Source organism: Mastigoproctus giganteus, chromosome 6 (assembly GCF_048544385.1).
Source record: "Mastigoproctus giganteus isolate SK-2022 chromosome 6, ASM4854438v1, whole genome shotgun sequence".
Taxonomy (NCBI): Eukaryota; Metazoa; Arthropoda; class Arachnida; order Uropygi; family Thelyphonidae; genus Mastigoproctus; species Mastigoproctus giganteus.
In genome coordinates this window covers 216,953,322-216,980,775 of record NC_143580.1, presented here as the reverse complement: position 1 = coordinate 216,980,775, position 27,454 = coordinate 216,953,322, and the positions used below count along the sequence as shown (strand labels likewise).

The window sequence follows — 27,454 nt, the reverse complement described above, 5'->3', positions numbered from 1 at the left end:
GGCTTTATACACCTCTATCAGATCACCTCGCTGGTGCCTAGTCTCCAGACACTGTAATTTGCAAAACTTAAGCCGTTCTTCGTAAGAGCACCCCTTTGTTCCATTCACTAATCTTGTTGCCCTTCTCTGTACTCGTTCCAGCAGCTCTACATCCTTCTTGAAATGAGGCCTCCAGACCTGTATACAGTACTCTAGGTGTGGCCATAAATTATCCTAAATAAATTACAAAACTGACTAGAAGAGAAACAGAAGAAAATATTCTCTTCTAGTTAGTTTTTTAATTTATTTAGGATAAATTTATATGTGAAAGGAGATTTACTGTCTCACTGATATTTATAGTTATCTTCTTTCTCTCGTCTAAAACTTTGGAATGACAACAGTTTACATTACTTTTTGAAATTAGCTATGATAATGTAAGGTTTAATATTAAAAAACACACTACAAAGTATTATAAAATACTGAAATATATTAATAATATGATAATAAAAACATTGAAATGATTAATGATTGAGACAGTTGGGTATGAGAGTAGAAGTGTGTAGACAAAGAATTTTTGAGCTCATGGGAACTGATAAGTTTATTGCAAATTTTTACCATCCTTTTGATTAATTAACATATTAAATTGCATTTGATAGATATTCTCTCTTGTTAGTTTTGTAATTTATTTAGGATAAATTTATGTCTGAAAGGAGATTTACCATCTCACTAATATTTATAGTTATCTTCTTTCTCTCGTCTAAAACTTTGGAATGACAATAGTCTTTAATAGTCTTAGTCATTTTCATTATCTTATTTTTAAATTTAGATTGTGATTTTTTTTAAGTTGTACCACATAACTAGTAGTGCAGTGGAATATTAGGGTTTTAATTGTGATAAATAAGTGGGCTCTAATTACTTGTTAGGCATATATATATATATTTTTTTTTTTATGTTAGGCAGACCTGTTAGCTAAGAAGTTTTATTTTTGGCAAGAATATAACTAATTCAAAACTGTGATCATAACAGTATAGTATAACATATATCTTGAACTTGATAGCATAAGGTATAACGTAAAATTTAATAACATAATACGTATCACTGCATTTAGAGATCTATTAGCTTAGATGATTTATAGAGCTTCTTAATGTACCGCTAATAATCACTTAATAATGAAAATAGCAATAAGAGCTTAATTGACGGTACTCACCTCAATTGGTCTGCTTAGTTACATGTATTGAAGTGGAAATGAGTTAAAACAGTTAAATTAAATAAATATGGAATTGTTAAAACCTGTAATTAAAATTTGCTCAAGGAAGAAGTGCACTACCTCGTCCCTGGTTGTCATTTATAAAATATTAATATATTGCACTTCTTCTTCCTTGAGTAAATTTTAATTACAGGTTTTAACAATTCCTATTTATTTAATTTAACTTATTTTAACTTCATTTCTACTTCAATACCATGTAACTAAGCAGATCAATTGAGATGAGTACCGTCAATTAAACTTTTATTGTTATTTTCATTATTAAGTTGATTACTAACGGTACATTAAGAAGCTCTATAAATCATCTAAGTGTCATAAAAATTGGCTTCACCTGTTCTCATTAATATTTTATAAATGACAACCAGGGACGAGGTAGCGCATTTCTTCCTTGAGCAAATTTTAATTATAGGTTTTAACAATTCCGTATTTATTTAATTTAACTTCATTTCCACTTCAGTACCATGTAACTAAGTAGATCAATTGAGGTGAGTACCATCAATTAAGCTCTCATTGCTATTTTCATTTTTAAGATCTATTAGCTTAGTGCAGTATTGTCAATTAATCGATTAAATTGATTAATTTTCATTTTCATTTATTTAATCAATCATTAATCGTCAATAATTAATCATCAATCATTGATTTAATCAATTAAATTATATTTAAAGGGAAATTTTGCCCCAGACTAGAGCAACAAACCAACAGGCACAAAGTAGCGGGAGTGCTGTGGTGCAGGGAGAACCGAAGGAGGCGATTCTCTTACAAATCATAGCCTAACAAAATGTGCAACTTATGCAATGTTTGCAGACTTTCGAAGTATGATACAGAGAGTGTGAAGACATTAGGTGCCAACTCAGCATTCTTCATGATGGACATTTATGAGAGTTTGAAGAGTAGTGTAGATGCTCTCAAAGGAACTAAAATGGGGCCCACCAAGCTTTCAGCTGCTCAACTCAACACCAGGGCTCACACTTATGCATCAGGCAACACAGTGGCAATCTCTAGGGCAGAATGCGCTGGTTCCACAGGAGGTAGTTATTGTCGGTGACTCTATTTCAAGTATATGGAAAATGTTGTAAAAGAAGGATAGGTGAAATAGCACCAGGGTATGTCTGCCAAGGTCAGAAGTAAATGACATAAAGCAGATATCATCTTTTAAGGGCACAAAAGGTGATATTGTACACATTGGCACTAATGATGTTAATAGTATGAGATCTGAGGGCCTGTTTAACAAGTACACAAAGCAGTGTTGGAAAAAAGTCACAAGTTAGGATTGAATTTGAAAGTGTCTGCAATTCTGCCCAGATACAATAGGAGGGAGTACATATTAATAGTTTTGTCATTCAATTCAGCCCTGGAGAGAATGTGCAAGGCTATGGGGTAGAATTTTTCTCAGCATGATCTATGCTTGTTAACAGGAGAGTCTGTTTTTACAGGGATGGGATGCACTTAAATAGAAGGGGCAGAAGAGTATTTTGCTGATGTTATTCAGGCAGCATTAGGTGAGGCGGAAAACTTCTAGCTTGGGGATACACTGACTAATAGTTTAGCTAGAACTGCAGGCAAAGATAAAAGTGATTCTGTCACTGCTTCTATTGGAAAATGCAACAGCCTGGAAAACAAAGTGTCAGGGATTTCAGGACCTGCTGTAGGTCATCATGGAACAAATAAATACATGGGCTGTGTTAGGGTAACTAAGAATAAGAACGTGTACATGTTTACTTGCATGTACACTAATGCTAGCAGCATTGTAAATAAATTTGATGAATTTGAAGTACTGATTAAGTCATCAAATGCAGACATTGTAGGGATAGTGGAGATGTGGTGTCACTCAGAATAGTAATGCTGAATTTGAATATGGAGAGTGCAATGTATATAGGCGGGACAGAAAAGGTAGAGGGGTTATGCTCTTAATTAAGAAGAATATTAAATTTAAGGCAGTGCATCCTGTTGACATAGGTGACTAATGCAATGTTGAGTCAGTTTGGTGTAATAAACACTGAAAAAACAAAATTGAGATTAGGTGTTATAAGCCTAATGACTGTGATGAGTATACCAAACAGCTATACGGAGAAATAGAGTGGGCCAGTAAATCAGAATAACATATAATGTGGAATTTTAACTTTCCACATGTTGACTGGGATTCATGGGTTGGTCACTCACACACTAGCAAGACTTTTGTAGATTTATTGGATGACTGTTTTCTACAGCAGCATGTTAGAGAGACAACAAGAGGAAGCATCTTGATATAGTTATCAGCAGTGATACTTCATGCATTCAGAATCTGCAGGTAAAAGACTCGCTGGGTGGCAGTGATTACAGTGTACTAATGTGGAATTTAATTAAAGACATAGCTACTGTCAAGGGTAAAGGGAAAGGCTTTTGCTTTTGTAAGGATGGCTACAGTAGTCTCAGACAGTTTTAAATTCTATCCAGTGGGACCAACTGATGATATTACCAACCTCAAATTCTAAATGGAAAGCATTCAGGGAAGTAATCATAGCAGCTACTAGGCTTTTTATACCAATGAACAAATACTGTTCAAGGCTTAGACCTAAATGGATGTCAGATGAACTAGTAAGACATGGCGGAGAAAAAAGTGCACGGATTGCATATAAATTATCAGGTGATACAGACCTATAGTAGATATAAATTAGTCTATAGTCAAGTAACAAAGGAGGTTAGGCAAGCTAAGGCAGATTACAAGAGGTCTCTGGCAAAGAATGCAAAGAAAAGCAGCAAACACTTCTGTGCTTATGGTAACAGTAGAAGGATGGGGTTGAATCTCATTGGGCCACTCGATGTCAATGGGTTAACTGTTGACAACCATGCTCAGGTTGCTGACAAATTGAATAGCTATTTTGTATTTACATTCATAAATGAAGAATTCTTTAGGGGAGGGGATGCCAGAAGTTTATCAAACTCTGACAGGGAGATAAATGACTTTGTGATAATTGAAAGGAAAGTGGAAGAGAAATTGTTGGGGATGGACATAAAAAAGACACCTGGGGTGGAATGGATCTATCCAATCACATTAAGGAAGACAGCAAAGGAGGTAAGCAAACCTGTAGCCATAATTATGAAAGCATCCTTGGATTCAGGGAGGATCCCTATGGACTGGAAATGTACGAATATAACCCCAATTCCTAAAGGGGGAATCAAAGGGTGACATGAGTAATTATAGACCTGAAAGATTATTTTATGCATGGTTACTGCACTTGCATCATTTCTACTACCCAGATAGTATGAATGCATCATTTAATTATATCTCATATTGTGAATCAACCTTCACAAAGGGTTGCTGAGGTATTGCACTGCTTTGAATAAGTAATGCTTTATCAGTGGAGAAGACTAATGTTACTTATGGGCAGATACAAACCACTCAGACAGCACCATTTCGAAGCTTGTTGGCTTACTCATTGGTGGGTGGGCAGGTAGTCTGTCCCACCCATCGATGGAGTTATACTTCATAACTGGGTTGTCACTATTGCAACAACAGGGTACCTGCTGACACACCGATGAGTAAGTCAACAAGCTTCGAAACGGTAACGTTTGGATGGTGGTATCTGTCGAGAATAAGTAACAGTCTTACTTATTCAAAGCAGTGCAATACCTTGGTAACTCGTTGTGAAGGTTGATTCACATTATGAGATATAATTAAATGATGCATTCATACTATCTGGGTAGTAGAAATGATGCAAGTGCAGTAACCATGCATAAACAAATCTTTCATACTCTTAGGCATTTAGCCAAGAAATATTTTCAAATTACAGACCTGTTAGCTTAATGTCTGTTCCATGTTCCAGGAAAAATAATAATGAAGTTAAAGAAGTAATGCAGGACCATCTGGACAAGAATGCAGTTATACTGCAGTCACAGCATTGATTTTTTAATGGGTTGTCTTGTCTAACCAATCTGATTGGTTTTTATGATGCAGTGACCAAGGAACTGGAGGCAAAAAATAATTCTGATTGCTTGTTTAAGACAATGGTATTTGAAGTTTAACAATGTCATATATTTGGATTTCATGAAAGTTTTTGATAGTGTTGCACATAAAAGAATGTGTACAGACTGGAGCAATGTGACTTTAAGGGCAAGTTACTGCTATGGATAAAGGGATGGTTAAGGAAGATAGAGTGATTATCATTGGGCACTGCTCTTTGTGGAATGATATTACCAGTGGAGTGCTCCAGGGTTCAGTGCTGGGCCCATTGTTGTTTTCAATATTTATTAATGATATTGATGAAAGTATATCAGGTTTAATGTCTAAGTTTGCAGTTGATACATAGGTTAGCAGGAGTGGTTAACAACAGTCATCAGGGTGAGCTACTGCAACAAGATCTAGAAAAATTGGGTCAATTTTCTGAGAAATGGTATTTGAAGTTTAACATTAACAAGTGCAAGGTACCTCACATGGGTTGCAGTAACCCCAGAGTAACTTATCAGTTGTGTGGTACTACACTCAGGGTAGTGGAGAATGAAAATGACCTGGTGATAATTGTTCTGTCAGACATTAAATTTTCTGAGCAGTGCAAACATGTGTGCCAGGACATATAATAGTCTAATAATAATCTTGACTAACATTATTTCAACAAACTGCAAGGTTCCCCATAAATTTTGTGAAGATGGGCAGACTTCACAGTCTACATAATCCCATTGCAGTGGCACACCATAATTTGCAATACACCCTACTGTTGATCAGTTGCTAGAAAGTCCCTGCACTGCTTTCAGCTGTGCTTTGGTTCATTGTCTTGTTGTAATATAAAATTTCTTCCACAAAGTAAAAGTCCAGAGGATACGTTCAAGAATGTTTTTATAGCCTTCTTTTCTTAAAATTCCTTTAATTCTGATGTCCTTCACTCCAGAAAAACAAGCGACCCCAGATTGTGATGGAACCACTGTGCTTGACTGTAGACACTAAACAATGTGGCATCAATCCCAAAAACTAAAAAAAACACTTGGAACCAAAAATTTTAAATTTGGATTCAGCCGTCCACAGTATATATTTCCACTCTTCAGCTGTCCAATGTTGATGGCTCTTTGCCAAGAGAGCCATTGCTTTCAATTTTCCAATTTTAATAAGGATTTTCAGACCACTACATGACCATGAAATCCTGCTTGTTTAAGACAAAGTTTTACAATGGATCTAGACACTGGAGTTTCTCTGTTCCTATATAACTTTTCTTGGATTTCAGTTGCAGTTGGATTTCAGTCATTTATTGCATTTAGAACTCAGTGTTATGGTCTTATATTGTACTTCTGTTGTTATGCACAGTTATTCTGATTGTGGTTTGCCCTTTAAACTGCCAGTCTCTTTGAATCATCAAATGGTAATTTGTAATCCTTTAAATGAAGCTCCTAGTTTTTGCCAATACTTCTCATTGGAATAACCTTTTTTATACAGAGTTGTAATACCATTTCTTTTTTCAACACTCAGTTCCTTATTTCTTGCCATGTTTATCACGAAATACAAAAAAATTACACCAGACACTCTTTCTGAATGATGGATGTTTGATTTTATAAGTTAAAGCTCCTATTCCTCAATTTATATAATTGCAAAACACTCTAAAATCATCTATAACATTCTGGAATCTTCTGCAGTGTTCTATCAACCACATTCATGAGTCTTCTAACCTTTGTGGAATATTCTAGAAATTTCTTTAAGTTTTTTGATTTTTATATATAATAGGAAATATTTTAATAAAAATTGGTAAACAAGTTGGTTCTATTTTAATAATAACTTAGAAAATGAAACATGATTCCAAGCTTTTAGGCGGGAGTGTATGTTTAATTTGGTGACCGAGTGAAATTAAATTCTAAGAAATAAGATAAAAGCATCCTTTATTATTGGTTTCTCTCTCTCACTTATTTTTGTTCAGTTTTTCAAATTCAGTTAGCAAATCACAATTGATAGAACCATTTTTAATTTGGTAAAAAGCTAAAAATTAGATTTTTATAATAAATTAATTAATGTGTTATGATTGAAGATGCCACTACTGTTGGGTTAAGGATTTTTTTACCTAAATCTGCAGTATATATACATCCTTTTCAAAATTAACTGCTTCATTCAGTAAGTGAATTATTTAATTAATTTACTGATTTTTATGTAAGATTTTAATTTGTTGAAAATGTTTATTTATTTTTAGTCATTCTGTGTGTGGAGCCAACCTTTTATAATGCTTATAAGAAATATGAAGAAGCATAAATGGAAATTTGTCTGCAACTTCAATCGGATTACATGCAACTTTGTGTCGTCTTTGGCCAATCAGAGATCTATTCTTTCTAAAGTAAAAGTTGAAGAACTTGCACATACTCAGACACAAATGCTTGCAAATGTAATAGGATGTTCACATCTCAGTGCTTGTATACTGTTAATGAAAAATAAGCACCTCATGAATATTAAAAAAGATGAAATTAAAGACACTTGGCACATTTTAAAAGAATTTGATTTTGAAGATGTTTTAGCTTGTCCTAAAATTATGTCCATTCCTTCAGAAATTATTAAAGAAAGAATTCAATGTTTAAAGGAGTTGGGGTTCTGCCTTATTAATTTAGATGCCATAGACAGGTAAGAAAATTTCTTTCTTAAACTATATGATTATGTTAATACACTATCAGATGAGCACTACAGTATTCATAACAACTAAAGGAATCAAACTTTTTTTTAAGTTATCAGTAATATACTTTGGTGTATTGAGAAAATGGAATACAAGGCATGTGATCATCATCAGCCATTTTCAATCCAATGCAGGATGAAGGCCTCTCCAGCAACTTTCCAGTTCCTTCTGTTTTGAGCACTGGCCATCCATTTACTACCCACAAACTCATGAATTTCATCTGTCCGTCTTTGTCTTCCAGGTTTTCTTCTAGCTCCTCTTGGATACCATTCTGTTATTTTCTTAGTCCATCTGTCATCATGTCTTCGAGCTGTGTGTCCTGCCCAAGACCATTTTAGTTCTTTAGTTTTGATAAGAATGTCCTTTACTTGAGTTTGCTGCCTAATCCATGTGCAGTCTGATTCCCAATATAATTCGTTCCATTCTTCGCTTTGTAGTTCTCAGCTTCTCTTCTATTCTTTTGGTGAGTGCCCAAGTTTCACTTCCATAAGTCATAGTGGGAAGTATACATTAGTTCATTATTTTACGTTTCAGACAAACTGGGATATTGCTCTTCAGTATGTGACTATATTTCCTGAATGCTATCCATCCAAAATTTATTCTTCTCTTGACTTCTAGCCATTTATCATTATTACAGCTAATAACTTGTCCTAGATAAGTATATGACTCCACCTTTTCAAGTTGGCGCCTCCGTAGCCAGGTGGGAAGGAGTAGCAGTGCGTAGCACACGCTTCTTGATTAAACCGGGGTTCGAGCCCATTACCACCAAATACGAAGGATGCGGAAAGGTCAGAGAATGACCACCGCATATCCCGGAGCAATATGGCCTTAGTTGCTAATGCTCCTAAAAACCAAACAACAACAACAACAACCACCTTTTCAATTACTGCTCCTTCAATCATTATTTCTCTTTCTGTGGCATACTTGTTCATCATTACTTTTGTTTTAGCCATATTCATCTTTAGTCCAAAATCCTTACTAACTGTGCATAACTGATTAAGATTTTCCTCTAATTCTTTGGGATCGTTGCTTATGACCACAATGTCATCTGCAAATCGTAAATGGTTTAGGTACTCTCCGTTCACATTGACTCCTTTCTGCGACCAGTCTAATCTTCTGAAAGCTTCCTCAAGGGCAGCAGTACACAGCTTCGGAGATATTGTGTCTCCTTGTCGAACTCCTTTCTCGATTTTAAATTTCCTACTGTCTTTGTCTAGTCTAATTAAGGAGGTAGCACTCTCATATATTTTCTTCAAAATCATAATATATGGGGTATCTATGCCTTGTCTTTCCAGTGCCCTAAACATTGCCTTATGCTGTATGGAGTCAAATGCCTTTTCATAATCCACAAATGCCAGGCATAATGGTGTTTTATATTCATTTGCTTTCTCCATTAGCTGTGCTATTACGTGAAGGTGATCCATAGTTGAGAATCCTGTCCTAAAGCCAGCTTGCTCTTTCGGTTGATTCTCATCAAGTATTCTTTCTAATCTGTTAGTAATGACCTTTGTGAACAACTTGTAGATGTGGGATAACAAGCTAATTGGTCTATAATTTCCAATTTCTGATTTATCTCCTTTCTTATGCAGCAAAACTATGATTGCATTATTCCACTGCTTAGGCGTCACACCTTTTCGAATGCACTTTGTGAAGAGCCTTGCCAGTTTTTGTGTTATGTCTCTTCCTCCCAATTTTAACAACTCTACAGTAACTTCATCTTCCCCCGGGGCTTTCTGATTCTTCATTTTCTTCAATGCATGTTCTACCTCATCAGGAAGAATATCGGGTATGTCGTATGTGTTGCTACTGTGCAATCCATCTTCCCCACTGCTGCCGTCATTCCCTTGTTCCTTGTATAATTCTCTATAGTAGTCTTCTGCTATTTGAATTATGCCTTCTCTGCTGTTTATAAGTACACCATCGCTATTCTTCAGTTTCAGTATCATTTGTCTTTCTGTATTACTGCTCATGGTTGCTGATTTAAATCCTTTGTTTTCCCTTAATGCTTGTTCTACTTTTCTTGTGTTAAATCTTCTTATGTCCTCTCTGAGTCTCTTTCTAACGGCTTTGCATAACTCAGTATACTCAATTTTCTCCCTGTCAGTGTTTTTCTTGCTTTTCATTTGTCGTCTTCGGTTCATCATGACAAATGTTTCTTGACTAATTTTTTCTTCTTTGGATTTCTTTTTCCCTATAGGTTTCTTGGGCTTTATCACTTTCAGAAAGTTGTAATATTCCTTGTCGATATCTTGGTCCTGAGCAGTCTGCAGAAGCTCAAACTTGTTCTTAAGTTCCAGTACATAGTGCTTTTTCTCCTCTTCTGTTATCTCAAAGACCTTTGTATTATTTACTCTAGTCAGTTTTTTCCTTTCCTGCATTTATATCAAGTGTACATTCTGTGATCACTTCCAACATTTACCTTATTCAGGACGGTAACATCATTCACAATATATTTTATGTTAGTGAGGATGAAGTCGATTTCATTAGTTGTTAATCCATTTGGACTCTTCCATGTCCACTTTCTGTTCACCCTTTTCTTGAAAAAAGTGTTCATTACTGACAGTCCTTGAGATTCTGCAAATTCCACAAGTCTTTCACCTCTTTCATTTCTTTCACCAATTCCAAAATTTCCTATAGTTCCCCTTTCTGCGCTGTTTTGTCTTTTTCCAACCTTAGCATTGTAGTCCCCCATAATAATAGTGTAGTGGGTTTTCTGCTCATCTAGAAGACTCTCAATTTCAGTTTACATTTCTTCAACCTCTTCATCATCATGGCTCGATGTTGGTGCATAAATCATTATAATCTTTAGCTTGTACCGCTTAGAAATCTTGAGTATTAGTCTTGACACCCTTGGTGATGTACTTTTGAATTCCAAAAGGCACGTGATAAGTGACTCCTATTTCTAAGTTATTGTAATTTCATTATTTTTTGTGATTTTGATGAAACCAGCATTAAATGATTCATTGTTTCCTGAGGTTTAGAAAGTTAATGTTACTTTCTTTTGCAGGTGAATCATGCCTCCAGTTTTGAGTGTGCAAGAGAGGACAACATTGCAGCCTGCTATGAGGTTTAGACCTCATAGCAGGCTGCAATTCAATCTCATACTCAGGAGCAATATCTTAATTTGTCTGAAACGTAAAATAATGAACCAATGTATACTCCCCACCATGACTTTTGGAAGTGAAACTTGGGCACTCACCAAAAGAATGGAAGAGAAGCTAAGAACTACACAGCGAAGAATGAAATGAATTAGACTGTTAGATAAGAAGAGAATCACACGGATTAGGCAGCAAACGTTCTTATCAAAACTAAAGAACTAAAATGGTTTTGGGTAGGACACATAGTATGAATACATGATGACAGATGGACTAAGAAAAAAAACAGAATGGTACCCAAGATGAGCTAAAAGAAAACCTGGAAGACAACAACTTTGATGGACAGATAATTCGCAAGTTCATGAGTAGTAATTGGATGGCCATTGCACAAAACAGAGGGAACTGGAAAGTTGCTGGAGAGGCCTTCATCCTGCAATGGATTGAAAATGGATGATGATGAGGTTTGGAGATCTGTTATAAGAGTTCAAGAGTAATGGAAGGCTGAACATGGGAGTCCATCCAACACTGGACACAAAAGCAGTAAAAAATTACAACATCAGACGTTAATGACAACAGACTGTGTTATCAGTAGGAAGACTATCAATATTATGGACTATAGATAACATTACGGCAGTGACTGAGATGTTCTCGAGAAGCCTACAGAAATTGATGCACGAAGGAGCTCATGAAAGTGGACCCTTATGTAGTTGTGACCATCCTCAAGAAACAACTGTCTTTCAAAGTGTGGAATCGACATCATGTTCAGCAGTTGTTTCTTGATGACTGTGACAGAAGGATGAAATTTGCAGAAATTATGTTGGGCTGGAATGAAGAATGACCAGAGCTGTTTGATAACGTTGTTTGGAGTGATGAGGCTGTATTTCATGTTGGCAGTTTTGTTAACTGACACAAATGACATTATTAAGTAGTAGAAAATCTAGACATGTTGAAAAGGCTTGGAGTAATCCAAAGATAAGTCTAGTGTGGTAACACATCCACAGTTATTGGACCTTTCATTCTGCAAGACACAATGAATGCCTAAAGATACCTTGAATTTTGTGTGGTCAGTTATTTCAGTGGGACAACATCAAAACTCTTAATTTTATGTAGGATGGAGCACTCCCCTCATTTTCAAATGATGTCCATACCTTGCTGCATAATCATTTCTCGGGGCAGTGGATTGGCAGAAGTGATATGCATGAATGGCCAAGCTGGACTTACCCAGCTTGTGATTTTTTTGGATAGGGGAGGTAGGCCAAGGGAAGAGGTTTACTCTGAAAATACATGAACTGGAAGCTTACAAAAATTTCAGTTAACTTTGTGCAGGTTGGAAGTAACGAACATACCAGTTTGTATTGAAAATTCTTAGGCCCATGTGGAATTTTAAAATATGTCAAAAACCTTAATAAATTATGACTCATTTAACATTAGTTTCATTAAAATTGCTTATATAAAGTTACAATTAATTTAAAAATAGGGAGTGATTATCAGACACTCTGTACATTAGGACCTGGTATTGTTATTCTTAACTAACTGCCTCATACTAATATTGCCAATGCTACTCATGGCTACCTATGAATATTTTTAATTGATGTTAATTTTCATGATAAATTATACAGGGAGGTTTTGAGGACTGCACACAGATGTACAATAAAGGACATTCTTTATGTCAGTGAGTGAGCGACACAAATGTCATTGTGTCGCTCACTCATTGGTAGTTTTGCTTGATCAGCTTCAATGATAGCAAAACTGTAGAAATGCAGTATAACAATACTTTAAGAAATGAAAATTTTTCATTTCTGCACTAACTATTATTTTTGCATGGAAGTAATAGTTCTCAAAATTAAATATATACAGGAACTCCCCAACTTACGTAGTACTCAACTTATGCAAATTCAACTTTACGTACGTTTTTGCTGGCCAATGCAAACTGAAAAAAATTTTGGAAACTTATTTTACCATCTGTAGGGATAAATGGAGGTATTGTGAAAATATTGTAATGTGAACCCAATAACATATTGTTTTTTTTTTTTTTTGTAATTTGTTGCAAGTCTTTGAAAGTTGAAAATTTCGCTATATATCTCTCTAAAAGGTCATATTTATAATGGAAATTGCACTGCCCTCTCATATGTTCCCGTTATAAGAATCAATTTTGAATGCCTTTGTGATATTTTTCTAAAGCACGTTTTTGGAGGTCATGACCAAAAAATAATAAAAACAATTTGAACTTTCCGGTTTATTGGGCTTTTCTGTTAGTTAGTGCACTAAGGATAAGTATAGCAAACCCCAAGCCAAGTTCATGGCAAGCAACAGGTGGTTTAATAGGTTCAAGCATTGCACTAGTTTCCAAAACATTAAAGTATGCAGTGAAGTCGCCAGTGCCGATTCTGCAGCTGCAGAGAAATTTTGTGATGTGTTGGAAAAAATTGATGAAGGCAGTTCTTCAACACAGCAAATTTTTAACGTTGATAAGACAGCTCTGTATTGGAAAAAAATGCCGGATCGGACATACATTGCCAAAGAGAAAAAGACAATGCCAGGTTTTGAAGCATCAAAAGATAGGGCCACCCTCTTGCTTGGGGCTAATGCAGTGGGAGATTACAGATTAACACCACTGCTTGTGTACCATTCTGGAAATCCTCGTGCATTTAAGGGCATCAATAAAGCCACCCTACCCATGCATTTCCGATCAAACCAGAGTGCATGGATAACAATATCTCTTTGAGGATTAGTTTAATTGCTGCTTCATTCCCGAGGTTGAAAAATATTGTAAAGACAATGACGTTCCTTTCAAGATTTTGCTTCTGTTAGATAGATAATGCTCCTGGACATCCTACACATCTAGATGATTTCGATTCGAACGTGAGAATCATATTTCTACCACCAAACATGACTCCACTCATCCAAAGTATGGATCAGGGTGTTATTTCAAATTTAAAAGCATACTATTTACGCACATTTGCTCAGGCATTGTCTGCAGTAGATGGTGAGAAAATATATTACGTTAAGAGACTTTTGAAAATCTTACAATATTTACCACGCCATCTTAAACATTAATAAGGACTGGGCTGAAATTACTAAAAGTTGTTTAAATGGTGCATGGAAGAAAATATGCCCACGGCACGTAGAAGAGTTTGAAAAAGACTAATCATATGAAGAGGTCACAGAGCTACTTCAGTTAGAGGTTGTTGCCAAAGACATGGAGGAGTTAATAGAGAAAGAAGAGAAGGAATTATCTAACAAGGAACTTATTGACTTGCAGGCAGCGATAATGAACGAAGAATATGCTGATGAAGCTCAAGATGAACCAGATGAGGAGCTGAGACACTTCATCACCAGAGTGATGGCAATGGCATTTCGTGAAATTGTATCAGCAATGGCAAGGTTTGAGAAGATGAATCCTGACAGCAAATGATTCTTTAACAGAGGGGTGAATGATATGCTTACTTGCTACAAAGAAATCTACGATGAAAAGAAAAAAGTCACCATCCAGTCATCCATTAATATGTTCTTTCGTAAGGTTGAGTGGCCAACCCCTTCTAAATCTCCAAGCCCTCAACCTCCACAGTGGCATACTTATCAGCTGCAGATGTCAATTCTGGCAATGATGCTCAAAAGGTAAAAGTTACTGATGTTATGCCTGTCTCCTCTCTTTTTCTGTAATTTTTAAATTGCACACTTTTGTAATTTTTCTTGCACGTGAGATAAAAAATTGAATAAATACAATAAATAATTCTATTTACATGTTCATTGAATATTTATTTTTTGATTCAATCAATTTGGTGAGCACAGTTGCGAATGCTGCTGCACAAGCATGAGGGAAATTCCGACTTACGTAAAATCCCACTTATGTAGAGTTCTGCAGAACACAACACTTATGTTAATCGGGGAGTGGCTGTATAGTAATATTTCTTAAAGTAAGAAGTATTACTTTTGCACCTGTTATCTTCATTATTTAATAATATAATTAATGCCCCCTCATGTTTGTACTCTCAGCAAGAGGAAAAATGCCATTCACATTCAGCTTACTCAATCCATTCATGGCCTTGAACACCTCAGTCAGATCACCCAGCAGATGCCTAGCCTCCAGATGCTACAATATGCAGAACTGAAGCCTTTCTTGGTAAGAGCACCCTTCACCAATCTGGTTGCCCTTCTCTGCATCTGTTCCAGCAGATCTACATCCTAAAGTGAGGCCTCCAGACCTGTATATAATACTCAAGATGCAGCCTAACCATGGCCTTGTTTAAAGGCATAATCACCTTATTGCTGCTGACAAAATTTCTGTATATCATTAACAAAACCTGATGAGCAGTTCTGGCAGCATGTCTACACTGCTCAGAGAATTTCATATATCTGACTGCACAATTATCCCTAGGTCTTTTTCATTTTTCACTACTACCCAGAGTGTAGTACAACACAGTTGATAAGTTACTCTGGGATTACTGCTACCCATATGCAGTACCTTGCATTTATCGCTGTTGATGCATTTCGTGGACATTTGTCCGAACGGGTCAAAAATAAAATTGTGCAAAATGTGGTGACTTGGTTGCGATTCCTGGTGGCATGACTAGCCAACTGCAGCCACTTGACATTTCAGTCAACAAACCATTTAAGGATTACTTGAGAAAGGAATATGAATCCTGGCTGTTGACCGACCACCTTCCGGAAAAACTAAGAAAGCTTCGGCATCAAAATTGGCAGAATGAGTATCAACAGTTTGGAAGCTGATTCCAGAAAGAATAGTCAAGCATTCATTTAAAAAATGTTGCATCACCAATGCTCTCAATGGCTCAGAAGATGATATATTATGGAAAAATGAAGATAAAGATGGCTCAGAAGAATCTGACTCAATGTGAAGTAGACTCTGATATTGATTCAGATGGAAGTGATGAATAACATACCTACTGATAAATACCAGTACTATTGTTGTTAGTAAATTGAATTCTATTATAATAAAAATATTTGTTAGATATAATTTAGTATTTTATTTTATTTATTTGTTTTTTCTTAGAATCAAAGCTTTTTTTCTTAAATTAAGGTTCACCTTACAATCAATGGAGTCTTAAAATCGAAGAAATACGGTAATTGTAAATCACTGTCTTGGTATGTGAGATTGATGGTGTCATAAGGAAGCCATGAATACTTATATTACAGGAATGTAAGTATTCATGGCTGTCTATTTACTTAAGTTTAATTTAATTTTATTTTATTAAAATTTTAATATTATTAACTGATTTAAAAATTATTTAAGCTGCTAAAATTAATCTTTACCAGATGTTTACTAATAGCTCTGCTGACTAATTCATATTCTGTTAAACATTAAAACTTAAGGCTAAATATTTACAAGTAATAAATGTGTAATCAGATTAAGAACTCTATGTAAATGAAGTCACCATAATTTATCTGGGTCTAAATGGTGGAGGATGCTGACTCACATTTCAATAATAGTACCAGGTAAAAATTTAAGGAACTTCTGACATTCTAACAACAATAATTCTGATCTTTTGTTTTTGGCAACCATTGATGGAGGGACATTCATCAAACGTGTAACAGAAGTTATATATTTGAACTTTGCTGACGTTTTAATGCTTAGCTTCTCTTCAAATATCTTAAGTAAATAAATGTGATGTTTGTATATTTTGTTATATAACACTATATAATTGCTTTCTTTCTTTAGATTTCATTCTTTGATTAAAAAGACACCAAATAAGCTCTCTCTTAATTTTCTTTCTTCACCCTCAGCATTGTATATTGTTAAGCATATGTTGTCTCATCTAGATTGTCCAGTAGAAGTAAAATCACAAATTATGGAGAAAACTAAACGTACTAATTCAAATACAAGTTTAGTGCTTATTAAAAATGTATTCTTGAGTGAATTTTTGTCATGGCAGCTGAGATGTGAATCAACACATTCAAGGGACCTGGTTTTCAAATCTCCTTCATTATCAGGTAGAAGCTTGCTATATTTACAGAGAACCCTCAGAATCTTAGTAGAAGACTTTGGCTTTAAAATTTCTGAGGTAAGAAAAAAGTTGGAGTATCACTTTCTTTTTATTGATACCATTAATATAATTAACACTCTGATGCATGGCATCTGTCAGATGCCACTTTTTATTATTAATAAATGACAGAGCATCAAGGTTCAATATGTCCTATGTTATTTATTAATTTAAAAAATAATGAGGAATTACCTCGATATATATGAATGCAGGACGTTTCTTTACTAACACTTTCCTTGAATTAAATGAATTTTAAAATAACTAAATGAATTCTAACACTCTGAGGCAAAACGTTAGTGATCCAATGCACCTGGAATACTTGGCACCCTATGTAAAAGACTAGGAATCTGAAATAGGGTAGGTGCACCATTTCAGATTCCTAGTCTTTTATGCGCATGCTGCGTGACAATAAATAATCTCTCATATATAAATTCAACAGTTCATTTCATCTTAAGTTTACTATCCTGTGATCACGACCAAAGTCGAAAAGTGTAGTCCACTTAAGGAAAGTAAATTTTTTTTAGAATTTTAGGACATTCAGAAGATGTTTATTTTTAATATATAGACAATGTCTTCTCTTACTCGTTGACATTTGTTGGGATTCGGATGCATTTTGGTGACAGGTTTAGAGCTCTCAAGCCCCAGATTATAGGTATATTGGATCACTAATGTTTTGCCTCAGTGTTAGAATTCATTTAGTTATTTTAAAATTCATTTAATTCAAGGAGTGTTACTAACAAAAATTTGTTAGTAAAGAAATGTCCTCTGTGCATATTTTTGCACTTACCCATTGAGGTAATTCCTCTCATTATTTTGTAAATTAAATTTTATTTTATATTTAGAATAAAAACAAATCTTTGTAAGTGTCCTTCCCCACCAGTATTCTCAAAATGATTACACTATTTTCTGTTTTTTTTGATATAGTATGTATTACAAAAAATTAAATTTTTGGTTTGCCATTTAACATCTGCCACATGAGAAATCATGCCTGTGTTTCTTGTATTCCACTCTTCTCTTTTTGTGGCATCTGTTAGTGAGAGTTGTGCAATTTTCCTTAGTGTTTTGGTTGCACTGGCTACTCTGATTTGTCATCTGCTAGTTAGGAACACATTTCTTCGGATAACAAGGCTGATGTTACTAAAGATATTTGTTTGTATTATCCAATATGGTGTTAGACTTGAGCACTAATTGGTATTGCACTGCCCTTCATGATAGCCTTATTTATCTGTAGTGTTCAAAAAAAGGGAAAACAAAAATTGTTTATTCTCTAGACAGCCAAGGCCAGAAGTGTTTATAAATTCATTGCAATTGCATACATATTGAATTATAATTAAGAGCAGCCAGGTTTTCATGCCAGCAAGCCATACTCGTGGCAGCATATGGGCTCAAACCTGTAATCACCTTATTTCGGCTATGCATGCTAACCATTGAAGTACAGCTCATCCAAGAAACAAATTATGACAGTTATGGCATCTATCAGCTGCCATGTGAGCATTCATGTTTCAATTTAACCCCAGGGGCTCACATCTTGTGAGTATGGGCTTGGCACACCCAGGGTCCTGAGCTGGATATCATCATTCTTCTCTTTCTTGGCGATTCCTTTCTACTTCTGACACGCTCTCTCTCTCTCTCACACAGGGTAACTCGGGAATTTTTTTTTTTTGGCTGGTGCAGCATAGGCCTCAAGCTTCCTTGCACCATATGGCTAATAATAATTTGGGGAAAGGGATCTTGTAAATTCCAAGGACTATCATGAAGGTATTATTACTAATAGTTTCTTTCGTTTCTTTTTTTGTATGGTATTTTTAATTGAATTTTTGTTAAATCATAATTAATATAACACTGTTTTCAACAAAAAAGCTGAACATTAATTTTTAAAATTAAAAAAGTCTTGTGCAAATGGATTTGAGCACTAGTTGAGCGATGGAAGGTCAGGTGAAAAAGCAGTAAGTAATTGGGCTGAAATTTTTGAATTGATGTGTTGACATTAAATTCAAAATTATAATTTGAATTTTTGAACTGTTATGTGTTGTGTAGTTATGTGTAGCATAGCCTGTAAGGGTATACTACACATAACTACACTTTTACAGCTAGCTGTTCTACTTAGCTAAATGCACATATTGAAACTAAATGCACATATTGAATTACATACAACCATTTTCCCCCTTCTTTTTTCTTCAAATAAAATTGATTAATGTTCATTTCAGAAGTATGCTGATGATGTTTTTAGACTAATCTGAGGACAGGAAACAACTTTCCTATTGAGAGAAAAAAAGCAGTTGATTATACAAAATTTTTAATTTATAAATCGTGAAATTGGACCAAATATTTCCATTTACTTAAATAGTAATACAGTAGAACATCAGCTATCCGGAATGTCAGTTATCCTGAATAATTTGAAAGCTTGAGTTTTCTTCATGGTAGTATTTGAGACAAATGTTTATTATGCTACGAGTGTATTTCTGTCTGTTTTTTTTACATCGTATATCTGGTGAAATGTTGGATTAGGACTAATTGGTTTTCTCCGAAACCATGAGTAATAGAATTTAGTCTTTTGCTTCGGTGAACCCAATTTTCCATGACATTTTGTTCTCTTCATTTCATATGTTGGCCGGGTGGGTAAAGCACCTGCCTGGCAACCCAAAGGTCGCGGGTTCGAATCCCGCCTCGGGCTTGGATCAGAGTACTGCAAAAACCTTGGGAGGTGCATTATGGCCACAGAAGCCGATGCACCAATAACTACCAAAGAGAAGAGAAAGATTTCATATGTTTAGTTTAGTTCCAGATTCGATAAGAATAATATCAGCTCGAAACTGTGCAATTTATTATTTTTTTTTCAGTAAAATGTCAATGAAAAGAAACAGCACTGAAATGGGTAGAAAACCAGGAAGAATGCGATGTAATCAACTTGATATTAGGGAACTTGGGAGATTTAGCAACAAAAAAAAACGTCACAGCAAACGAAACAAAAAACAATCAAACATTATTTTAAAATATTACTTTAAATTTTTTTCTACATAAAATTAGCAGTAAAATAATGTATCCGAATATACATGCATATGTAAATGTGCAAATTTTTTATGTATAAGTTATTTCTTTTAATTAAATAAATTAGTCCTTTTTACCTTAAGACATAACAGAATTTATTTAATTTTATCTTAGTTCGATTATCCATAAAATTTTGCTATCCAGAAGAGGTCTTACATTGATTATTCCAGATAACTGACACTACTGTATTTGGTCCAATTTTAGCAAAATCTGAATTCCAGTTAAAACACTATGAAAAAGGTCTGGTATGGGAAATAGCTTAAACCTAAAATTAAGTGATATACCCTCATGCCTTCATTGAAACACCCTGTATTTACTTGCTGGGTTTAATAGTGATATACAGGGTCATCAAAAAAAAAAAAAAAAAAAAAAAAATAGTTTTCATTATCTGTATTTTTCGGACATGTTACCATTAGTAGAGGCACATGATGCAAGAAAGCAAGCTTGTACAGCATCAGCCAAAAAAAAAAAAAAAAAAAACAACTCCCATTTCACTGATCCAAGCTATCAACTTCCACAACAACAGATGGAAGTTCATTCCAGCAATCAACTACCCGCTGGCTAAAGGCAAACTTCTACACATCTATTCTACAACTGTCTTTCCTCAGTTTGAATCTATACCCCCCTCAGGTTTATTTTCTGAGGAAGAATCCCATCAGCATTGAGCTTGCTCAATCTATTCAAGGCCTTATACACTTCAATCAGATCACCTTGCAGGTGCAGTCTCCAGAAGCTGCAATTTGCAGAACTTAAACCTTTCTTCATAAGAGCACCCCCTTTGTTCCCTTCAGTCTTGTTACCCTTCTCTGTACTTGTTCTAGCAACTCTACATCCTTCCTAAAATGAGGCTTCCAGACCTGTACACAGTACTCAAGGTGTGGCCTGACCATTGCCTTATACAAGGGGATAATCACCACCCATTTTCCCTGCTCGCAAAATTGACAAGACCCCATGACCTACTCTGACAGCCTGTCTGCATTACTCAGAAAACTTCATATCTGCCTACACAATTACCCCCAGGTCTCTTTCATTCTCCACTACACTGAGTGTAACACCACCCAATTGGTACATTTCTCTGGGGTTACTGCTACTCATAGGCAATAATTTGCATTTTTCAATGTTAAACTTCAGTTGCCACTGCTCAGCCCATCTACCCAACTTTTCCAGATCCAGTTGCAGCAGCATACTGTCATTACCAACCCTGCTAACATTTGTATCATCTGCAAACTAGGACATTAAGCCTGATATACCTTTATCAATCCCATTGATAAATATACAAAATAACAATGGGCCCAACACTGAACCCTGAGGGATACCACTAATAACATTAGTCCACTGAGAGCAGTATCCATTGATTACCACTCTGTCTTCTCTCACTCAACCACCCTTTTATCCGTTGCAGCAACTTGCCCTTAATGCCATATGGCTCCAATTTGTATAGTAGTCTTCCATGTACAACGGTATCAAAAGCTTTCCTGAAATCCAAGTATATGATATCAAAATTATTCTTTACATCCAGTTACTTTGTGACCACATCATTGTATCCAATCAAATTGGTCAGACAAGACTTCCTCTTGACAAACCCATGCTGTGTCTGAATTATTGCTGCTGTCTTGTCTAGATTATCCTACAATGCTTCTTTAACCAGTGACTCCATTATTTTCCCTGGAACAGAATGTCAAAATAACAGGTCTGTAATACTCGTGTCACCCTTTGATCCCCCTTTGTGAATTGGATACATTTGCACATCTCCAGTCCCATGGGAACTTCCCCTGAGTCCAAGGATGTTCTCATAATTATGGCTAAGGGTTTGGTTACTTCCTTTGCCAGCTCCTTTAATATAACCGGATAGATGCCATCTATCCCAGGTGCCTTTCTTATGTTTAACTTCAATTTCTCTTCCACTTTGCATTCAATTATTACAAAATCATTTTAACTCCCTGTTAGAGTTTGATAAACATCTGTCCCTCTCCTCCTTGAATAACTCCTCATGTGTGAATGTAGATGCAAAATACTAAAGGAAGGGGATGAATCTGATTGGTCCCCTTGATATTGATGGTTTGACTGTTGATGATCCTGCTCAGAATGACTGAGCAACCAAACTGAATGAGTATTTTGCATCTACATTCACACATGAGGAGTTAAGGTTTGAAAATGCCACAAGGTTATCAAATTGTAACGGGGTGCGTAATGATTTTGTAATAACAGAACAAAGTGGAGGAGAAATTTTTGAAGTTAAACATAAGAAAGGCACCTGGGTGGATGGGATCTATCCTGTTATATTAAAGGAGGTGGCAAAGGAAGTAAGCAAACCCTTAGCCATAATTATGAGAGCATCCTTGGACTCAAGGGAGGTCCCCACAGACTGGAGATGTGCAAATGTATCCCCAATTCACAAAGGGGGGATTGAAGGGTGACACGAGTAATTAGACCAGTTAGTTTAACTTCTGTTCTGGGTAAAATAATGGAGTTACTGGTTAAAGATGCATTACAGGATCATCTAGACAAGACTGCAGCAATAATTCAGACAGCATGGGTTTGTTAAGGGAAAGTCTTGTCTGAAAAATTTGATTGGTTATTATGATGTGGTGACAAAAGGAACTAGATGCAAAAAATAATTTTGATATCATATACTTGGATTTCAGGAAAGCTTTTGACACTGTTGCACATGGAAGACTACTGTACAAATTGGAGCAGAATGGTATTAAGGGTAAGTTGCTACAATGGATAAAAGGATGGAAGACAGAGAGTGGTAATCAATGGGTGCTGCCCTTTGTGGACTAATGTTATTAGTGAAGTCCCACAGGGTTCAGTGTTGGGTCCACTGTTGTTTTGTATATTTATCAATGATATTGATGAAGGTATATCAGGCTTAATATCGAAGTTTGCAGATGATACAAAGGTTGGCAGGGTTGTTAATGACAGTAATGGCAGTGTGTTACTGCAACAGGATCTAGAAAATTTGGGCAGATGGGCTGAGAAGTGTTAACTGAAGTTTAACATTGAAAACTTAAGTACTGCATATGGGTAGAAGTAATCCCAGAGAAACATACCAACTGTGTGGTACTACACTTAAGGTGGTAGAAAATGAAAAAGACCTGGGAGTAATTGTGCAGTCAGATATGAAGTTTTTCTGAGCAATGCAGACAGGCTGCCAGGGCAGGTCATTGGGTGTTGTCAATGATATACAGGAATTTTGTTAGCAGGGAAAAGGAGGTGATTGTCCCTCTATATAAGGTAATGGTCAGGCCACACCTTGAGTACTGCGTGCAGGTCTGGAGGCCTCATTTTAGGAAGGATGTAGATTTGTTTGAGCGTGTACAGAGAAGGGCAACAAGATTGTCGAGGGAAATGAAGGGATTCTCTTACCAGAAGAGGCTTAAGTTCTGCAAATTGCAGCAGCTGGAGACTAGGCACCTGCAAGGTGATCTGATTGATGTGTATAAGGCCTTGAATGGGTTGAGCATGCTGAATTGTGATGGGATTCTTCCACTTGTTCAGATTACAAACTTAAGGGGGCATAAATTGAAATTGAGGAAGGAGAGATGTAGAATAGATGTGCGGAAATTTGCCTTTAGCCAGCAGGTGGTTAATTGCTGGAACAAACTTCCATCTATCGTGGAAGTTGATAGGTTAAATAAATTTAAGGAGGAACTGGACAAATATTTAGAGGGGATTGTTTTGTAATTTTTTTTTTTTTTGGCTAATGCTGCATCACATGCCACTACTACTACTCATTTAGTTCAGCAGCTATCTGAGAATGATCATCTACAGTCAAACCATTGATATCAAGTGGACCAATCTGATTCATCCCCTTCCTTTTAGAGTTTATATAAGTAAAGAAGTCTGTGCTGTTTTTCTTTGCATCCTTTGCCAAAGATTTTTTATAATCTGCCTTCATTTGCCTAACCTCCTTTGTGACTTGATTACAGACTAGCTTGTATCTACCATAGGCTTCTATGGTAGATATTCAAAATATGGTAGATATTCTTCAATTTATGTGCATCCCATGCATTTTTCTTCTCTACCACGAGTCTCATTTGTTCATCTGACATCCATTTGGGCTTAAACCTACAGCAGTATTTCTTAGTTGGAACAAAAAGCCTAGTAGCTTCCTAAATTACTTCCTTGAATGCTTCCCATTTAGAATTTTCTGTTGGTAGCATCATCGGTTGGTCCCACTGTATTGAACCTAAAAAATATCTGAGACCACTGTAGTTGCCTTTACAAAAGCAAAAACCCTTCCCTTTACCCCTGATGGTAGTTACATCTTTCAATAACTCCTACATCAGTACACTGATCACTGCCTCCTACTAGCAGGTCCTTTATCTGTAAATTCTTAATGCATGAATAATCACTGCTGATAATTAGATCAAGAGTGTTACGCCTTGTTGCCTCTCTAACAACATTGTTTTGTACAACAGCATCTCTTGATGCTGTTGTACAAAACAATCATCCACAAAAGCCCTGCTAGTGTACAAGTGACCAACCCACAAGTTCCACTCTATATCTGGGAAGTTAAAATCGCCCATTATAAGACACTGATTTACTGGCCCAGTGTTTCTCTGTATTAATTGTACTCATCAAGAGGCATTAGGCCTATAACAAACTCCTACCCTCATTTTTGCTTTCCAAGTGCTTATGTCAAACCAAACTGACTCAACATTGCACTGTCCATCTTTGTCAACTAGATGCGCTTCCTTAGATTTTGTATGTTTCTTAACTAACAGCATAACCCCCCCTTCCTATCCTGTCTATCTGTACACATTGTACTCCCCAAATTCCAATTCTGCATCCCTTATATCTGAGTAACACCACGTCTCTGATATCTCAACTGTATCCGCCTTGGATGTCTTAACCAGCACTTCAAATTCATCAAATTTATTTACTGTACTTCTAGCATTGGTGTACGTGCACCAGTTCTTATTCTTAGTTACAGCCCACGTATTTACTTGTTATATGATGACTCCCGGCAACCCTTGAAATCCCTAGCACCTCGCTTTCCAGGCTGCTGCTCATTCCAATAGAAGCGGTGCAAGAATTACTTTCACCTCTGCCAGCGGCTACTGTTAATCTATTAGTCTGTGTATCCCCCAAATCTATCAGTTTTCAGACCCACCTAACACTTCCTCAATAGCATCAGCAAATATTCTTGCACCCTTTCTATTTAAGCGTATCCCATCCCTGCAGAAGCAGTCTTTCCTGTTAAAAAGCACAGACCATGCTGAGAAAAATTCTACCCCATAAGCCTTGCACAATTTCTCCAGGGCTGAATTGATTGACAAGGCTCACATCATATACTCCCTCCTATCGTGTCTGGGCAGGATTGCAGTCACTTTCAAATTTAACTCTAACTCGTGACTTTTTTCCAACATTGACCTGTACTTGCTAAGTAAATCCGCAGATTTCCTACGCTTAATGTCATTAGTGTCACCTTTTGTGCCCTTAAAAAATGATATCTGCTCTACAACATCAATTTTTGCCCCTGGCAAACATACCCTGGTCCTATTCCACCTATTCCTTTTTGCACAATATATTTCCTGTTTTCCTGACAGTTGAGTCACCAATAATAACTCGCTCCTGTGGGACCAGTGCATTCTGCCCTGAACTGTTGCTGCTGTTGTTGCCTGGTGCATAAGAGTGAACTCTGGCATTGGAGTTAGGTAGCTGAGAGCTTGATGGGCCCCACATTAATTCCTTTGAGGACATCCACCCAACTCTTCAAGCTGTCATAGACACCCATCAGAACACTGAGTTGCCGCCTAATTTCTTAGACTGTGATGCATTGGAGAATTGTCCCTTTCGGTTCTGCCACAAACCACAGCACTTTCGCTACTTTGTGCATGTTGCTTTGCTGCTCTAGCCTGGGGCATGATTTCTGTTTAAATACAGAATTAACAATACAAATTAAAAGGATTTATAAATTTAATTTATTAATTCTATAAATCCTTTTAATTTGAGATATACATATCACTACTAGACAATGGCAGATAATTTCGAACTGTACAAGTTTTACTGATGCTAAGTAATAACCCACAAAATCTAAGTTCAAAATAAACTAGGAATATAAAACTACCTCTAGAAAATAAATTAATATACTAATTTAGTCAAAATGGTAAAAATTTAAGAAAAACTTTTCTATTAGCTAGAGCCATAAAAACTTTGCCCACACCGAGCTAATCTTGTTCCCACCATATATGCCTCATGCACCTATTGACTCTCCATCATTCTGTCCACATGTTGGCTGCCAATAGACAGGTTTTCATAAAATTTTACATTTGGGCTTTTTTAAAAAGTTTCGTACAACATTCCAAATTTCATAAAAAATCAGACCAATAAAAATCTGGCAGTTATTATTTCCCATCCTCATTTAATAACTTGACTCAGTGGATGGATTTTCATTAAATTTTATATTTTACTCTTTTAGAACAATTTGTGAAGTCTTCTCAAATTTTATTAAAACTGAATCAATCTAAATTCATATTTATTGTTTTATACAATCATATAGGCTATCTCCATATACTGGATATTATGGTTATTGCCATGCATGGCAGAATGAATGGGCAATATGGCAGATAAAATATTCTGTTTTCACATGTCTGCTTTTTGTTAATTTTTTTTTATTATTTATCAGGAATTATTACTATTTGCTAACACACCTGAAATATGATGCACTGCATATATTAACTAGTTGATTTATTGGCTTGGCTTTGGTGTCATTAAACATGTAAGAATTTTTTTTTTTTACTAATTAGTAACACCCTAGGGGCAAATTCTGTTAATGAGATGAATACCTTACTGAGCAGCATGTTTTTTGTGAAAAGGATTTATCAAATTGATAGTTCTGTTATTATGCACCATGAGTTTATAGTGAGATTTGATTGTAGAGGTCTGAAATGGTAAACAATTTCATGGTTAGTGAAGAAGTATGCTCCTGCAGGAGCATACAATTCCATGCAAAAACATATGCTCCTGCCAAGAAGTGCATTGTTGGTAGATAGGATTCCACGTGTACAGGAAGTGATTATTCATAGCCCAGTGTTCTCCCCAGAAAATTTTGCTAGCCAGGTGACATAATGAAGTAGCTGGGCAGGGAAGTGTAATACTTTGCAATATTATAAAATTTTCTATTATTTAACATTATATCCTCCTGTCACATTGACTTCATTTGAATTAATATTGATCGAGATCAGTGAGCAGTACCATATGGTACCACAAGAATCGCTTAAATTTTAGCTGGGCAGTCAGTTAAATTCACCGGGCAGTGCACCCATTTGATAGATCCTGGGGAGAACACTATAGCCTAAGGAAACTTTTGTACTAAAAATATATCCACTTTAAGCATTGTTCTACAAAATCTAAAGCAGTTTTTCTTGTAAATCTCTAAGGAAAGAGTATCTCTGAAAAATTCTGGTTGCAGTTATGGTAAACTTCAACAAAAGTGTGTGAATT

At 35.9% G+C, this 27,454-nt stretch overlaps 1 protein-coding gene across 1 annotated transcript in view; it reads left to right on the top strand.

Annotated features, from left to right (window-relative positions):
• The window catches only part of LOC150084971 (transcription termination factor 5, mitochondrial-like), a 39,623-nt gene that overhangs the window by 11,207 nt on the left and 962 nt on the right, over positions 1-27,454 (top strand). Inside the window, exons 3-4 of the mRNA XM_090375678.1 lie at positions 7,387-7,808; positions 16,633-16,975. Coding sequence (XP_090231804.1) covers positions 7,387-7,808; positions 16,633-16,975 — 765 coding nt within the window. The remainder of the gene's footprint in view (positions 1-7,386; positions 7,809-16,632; positions 16,976-27,454) is intronic.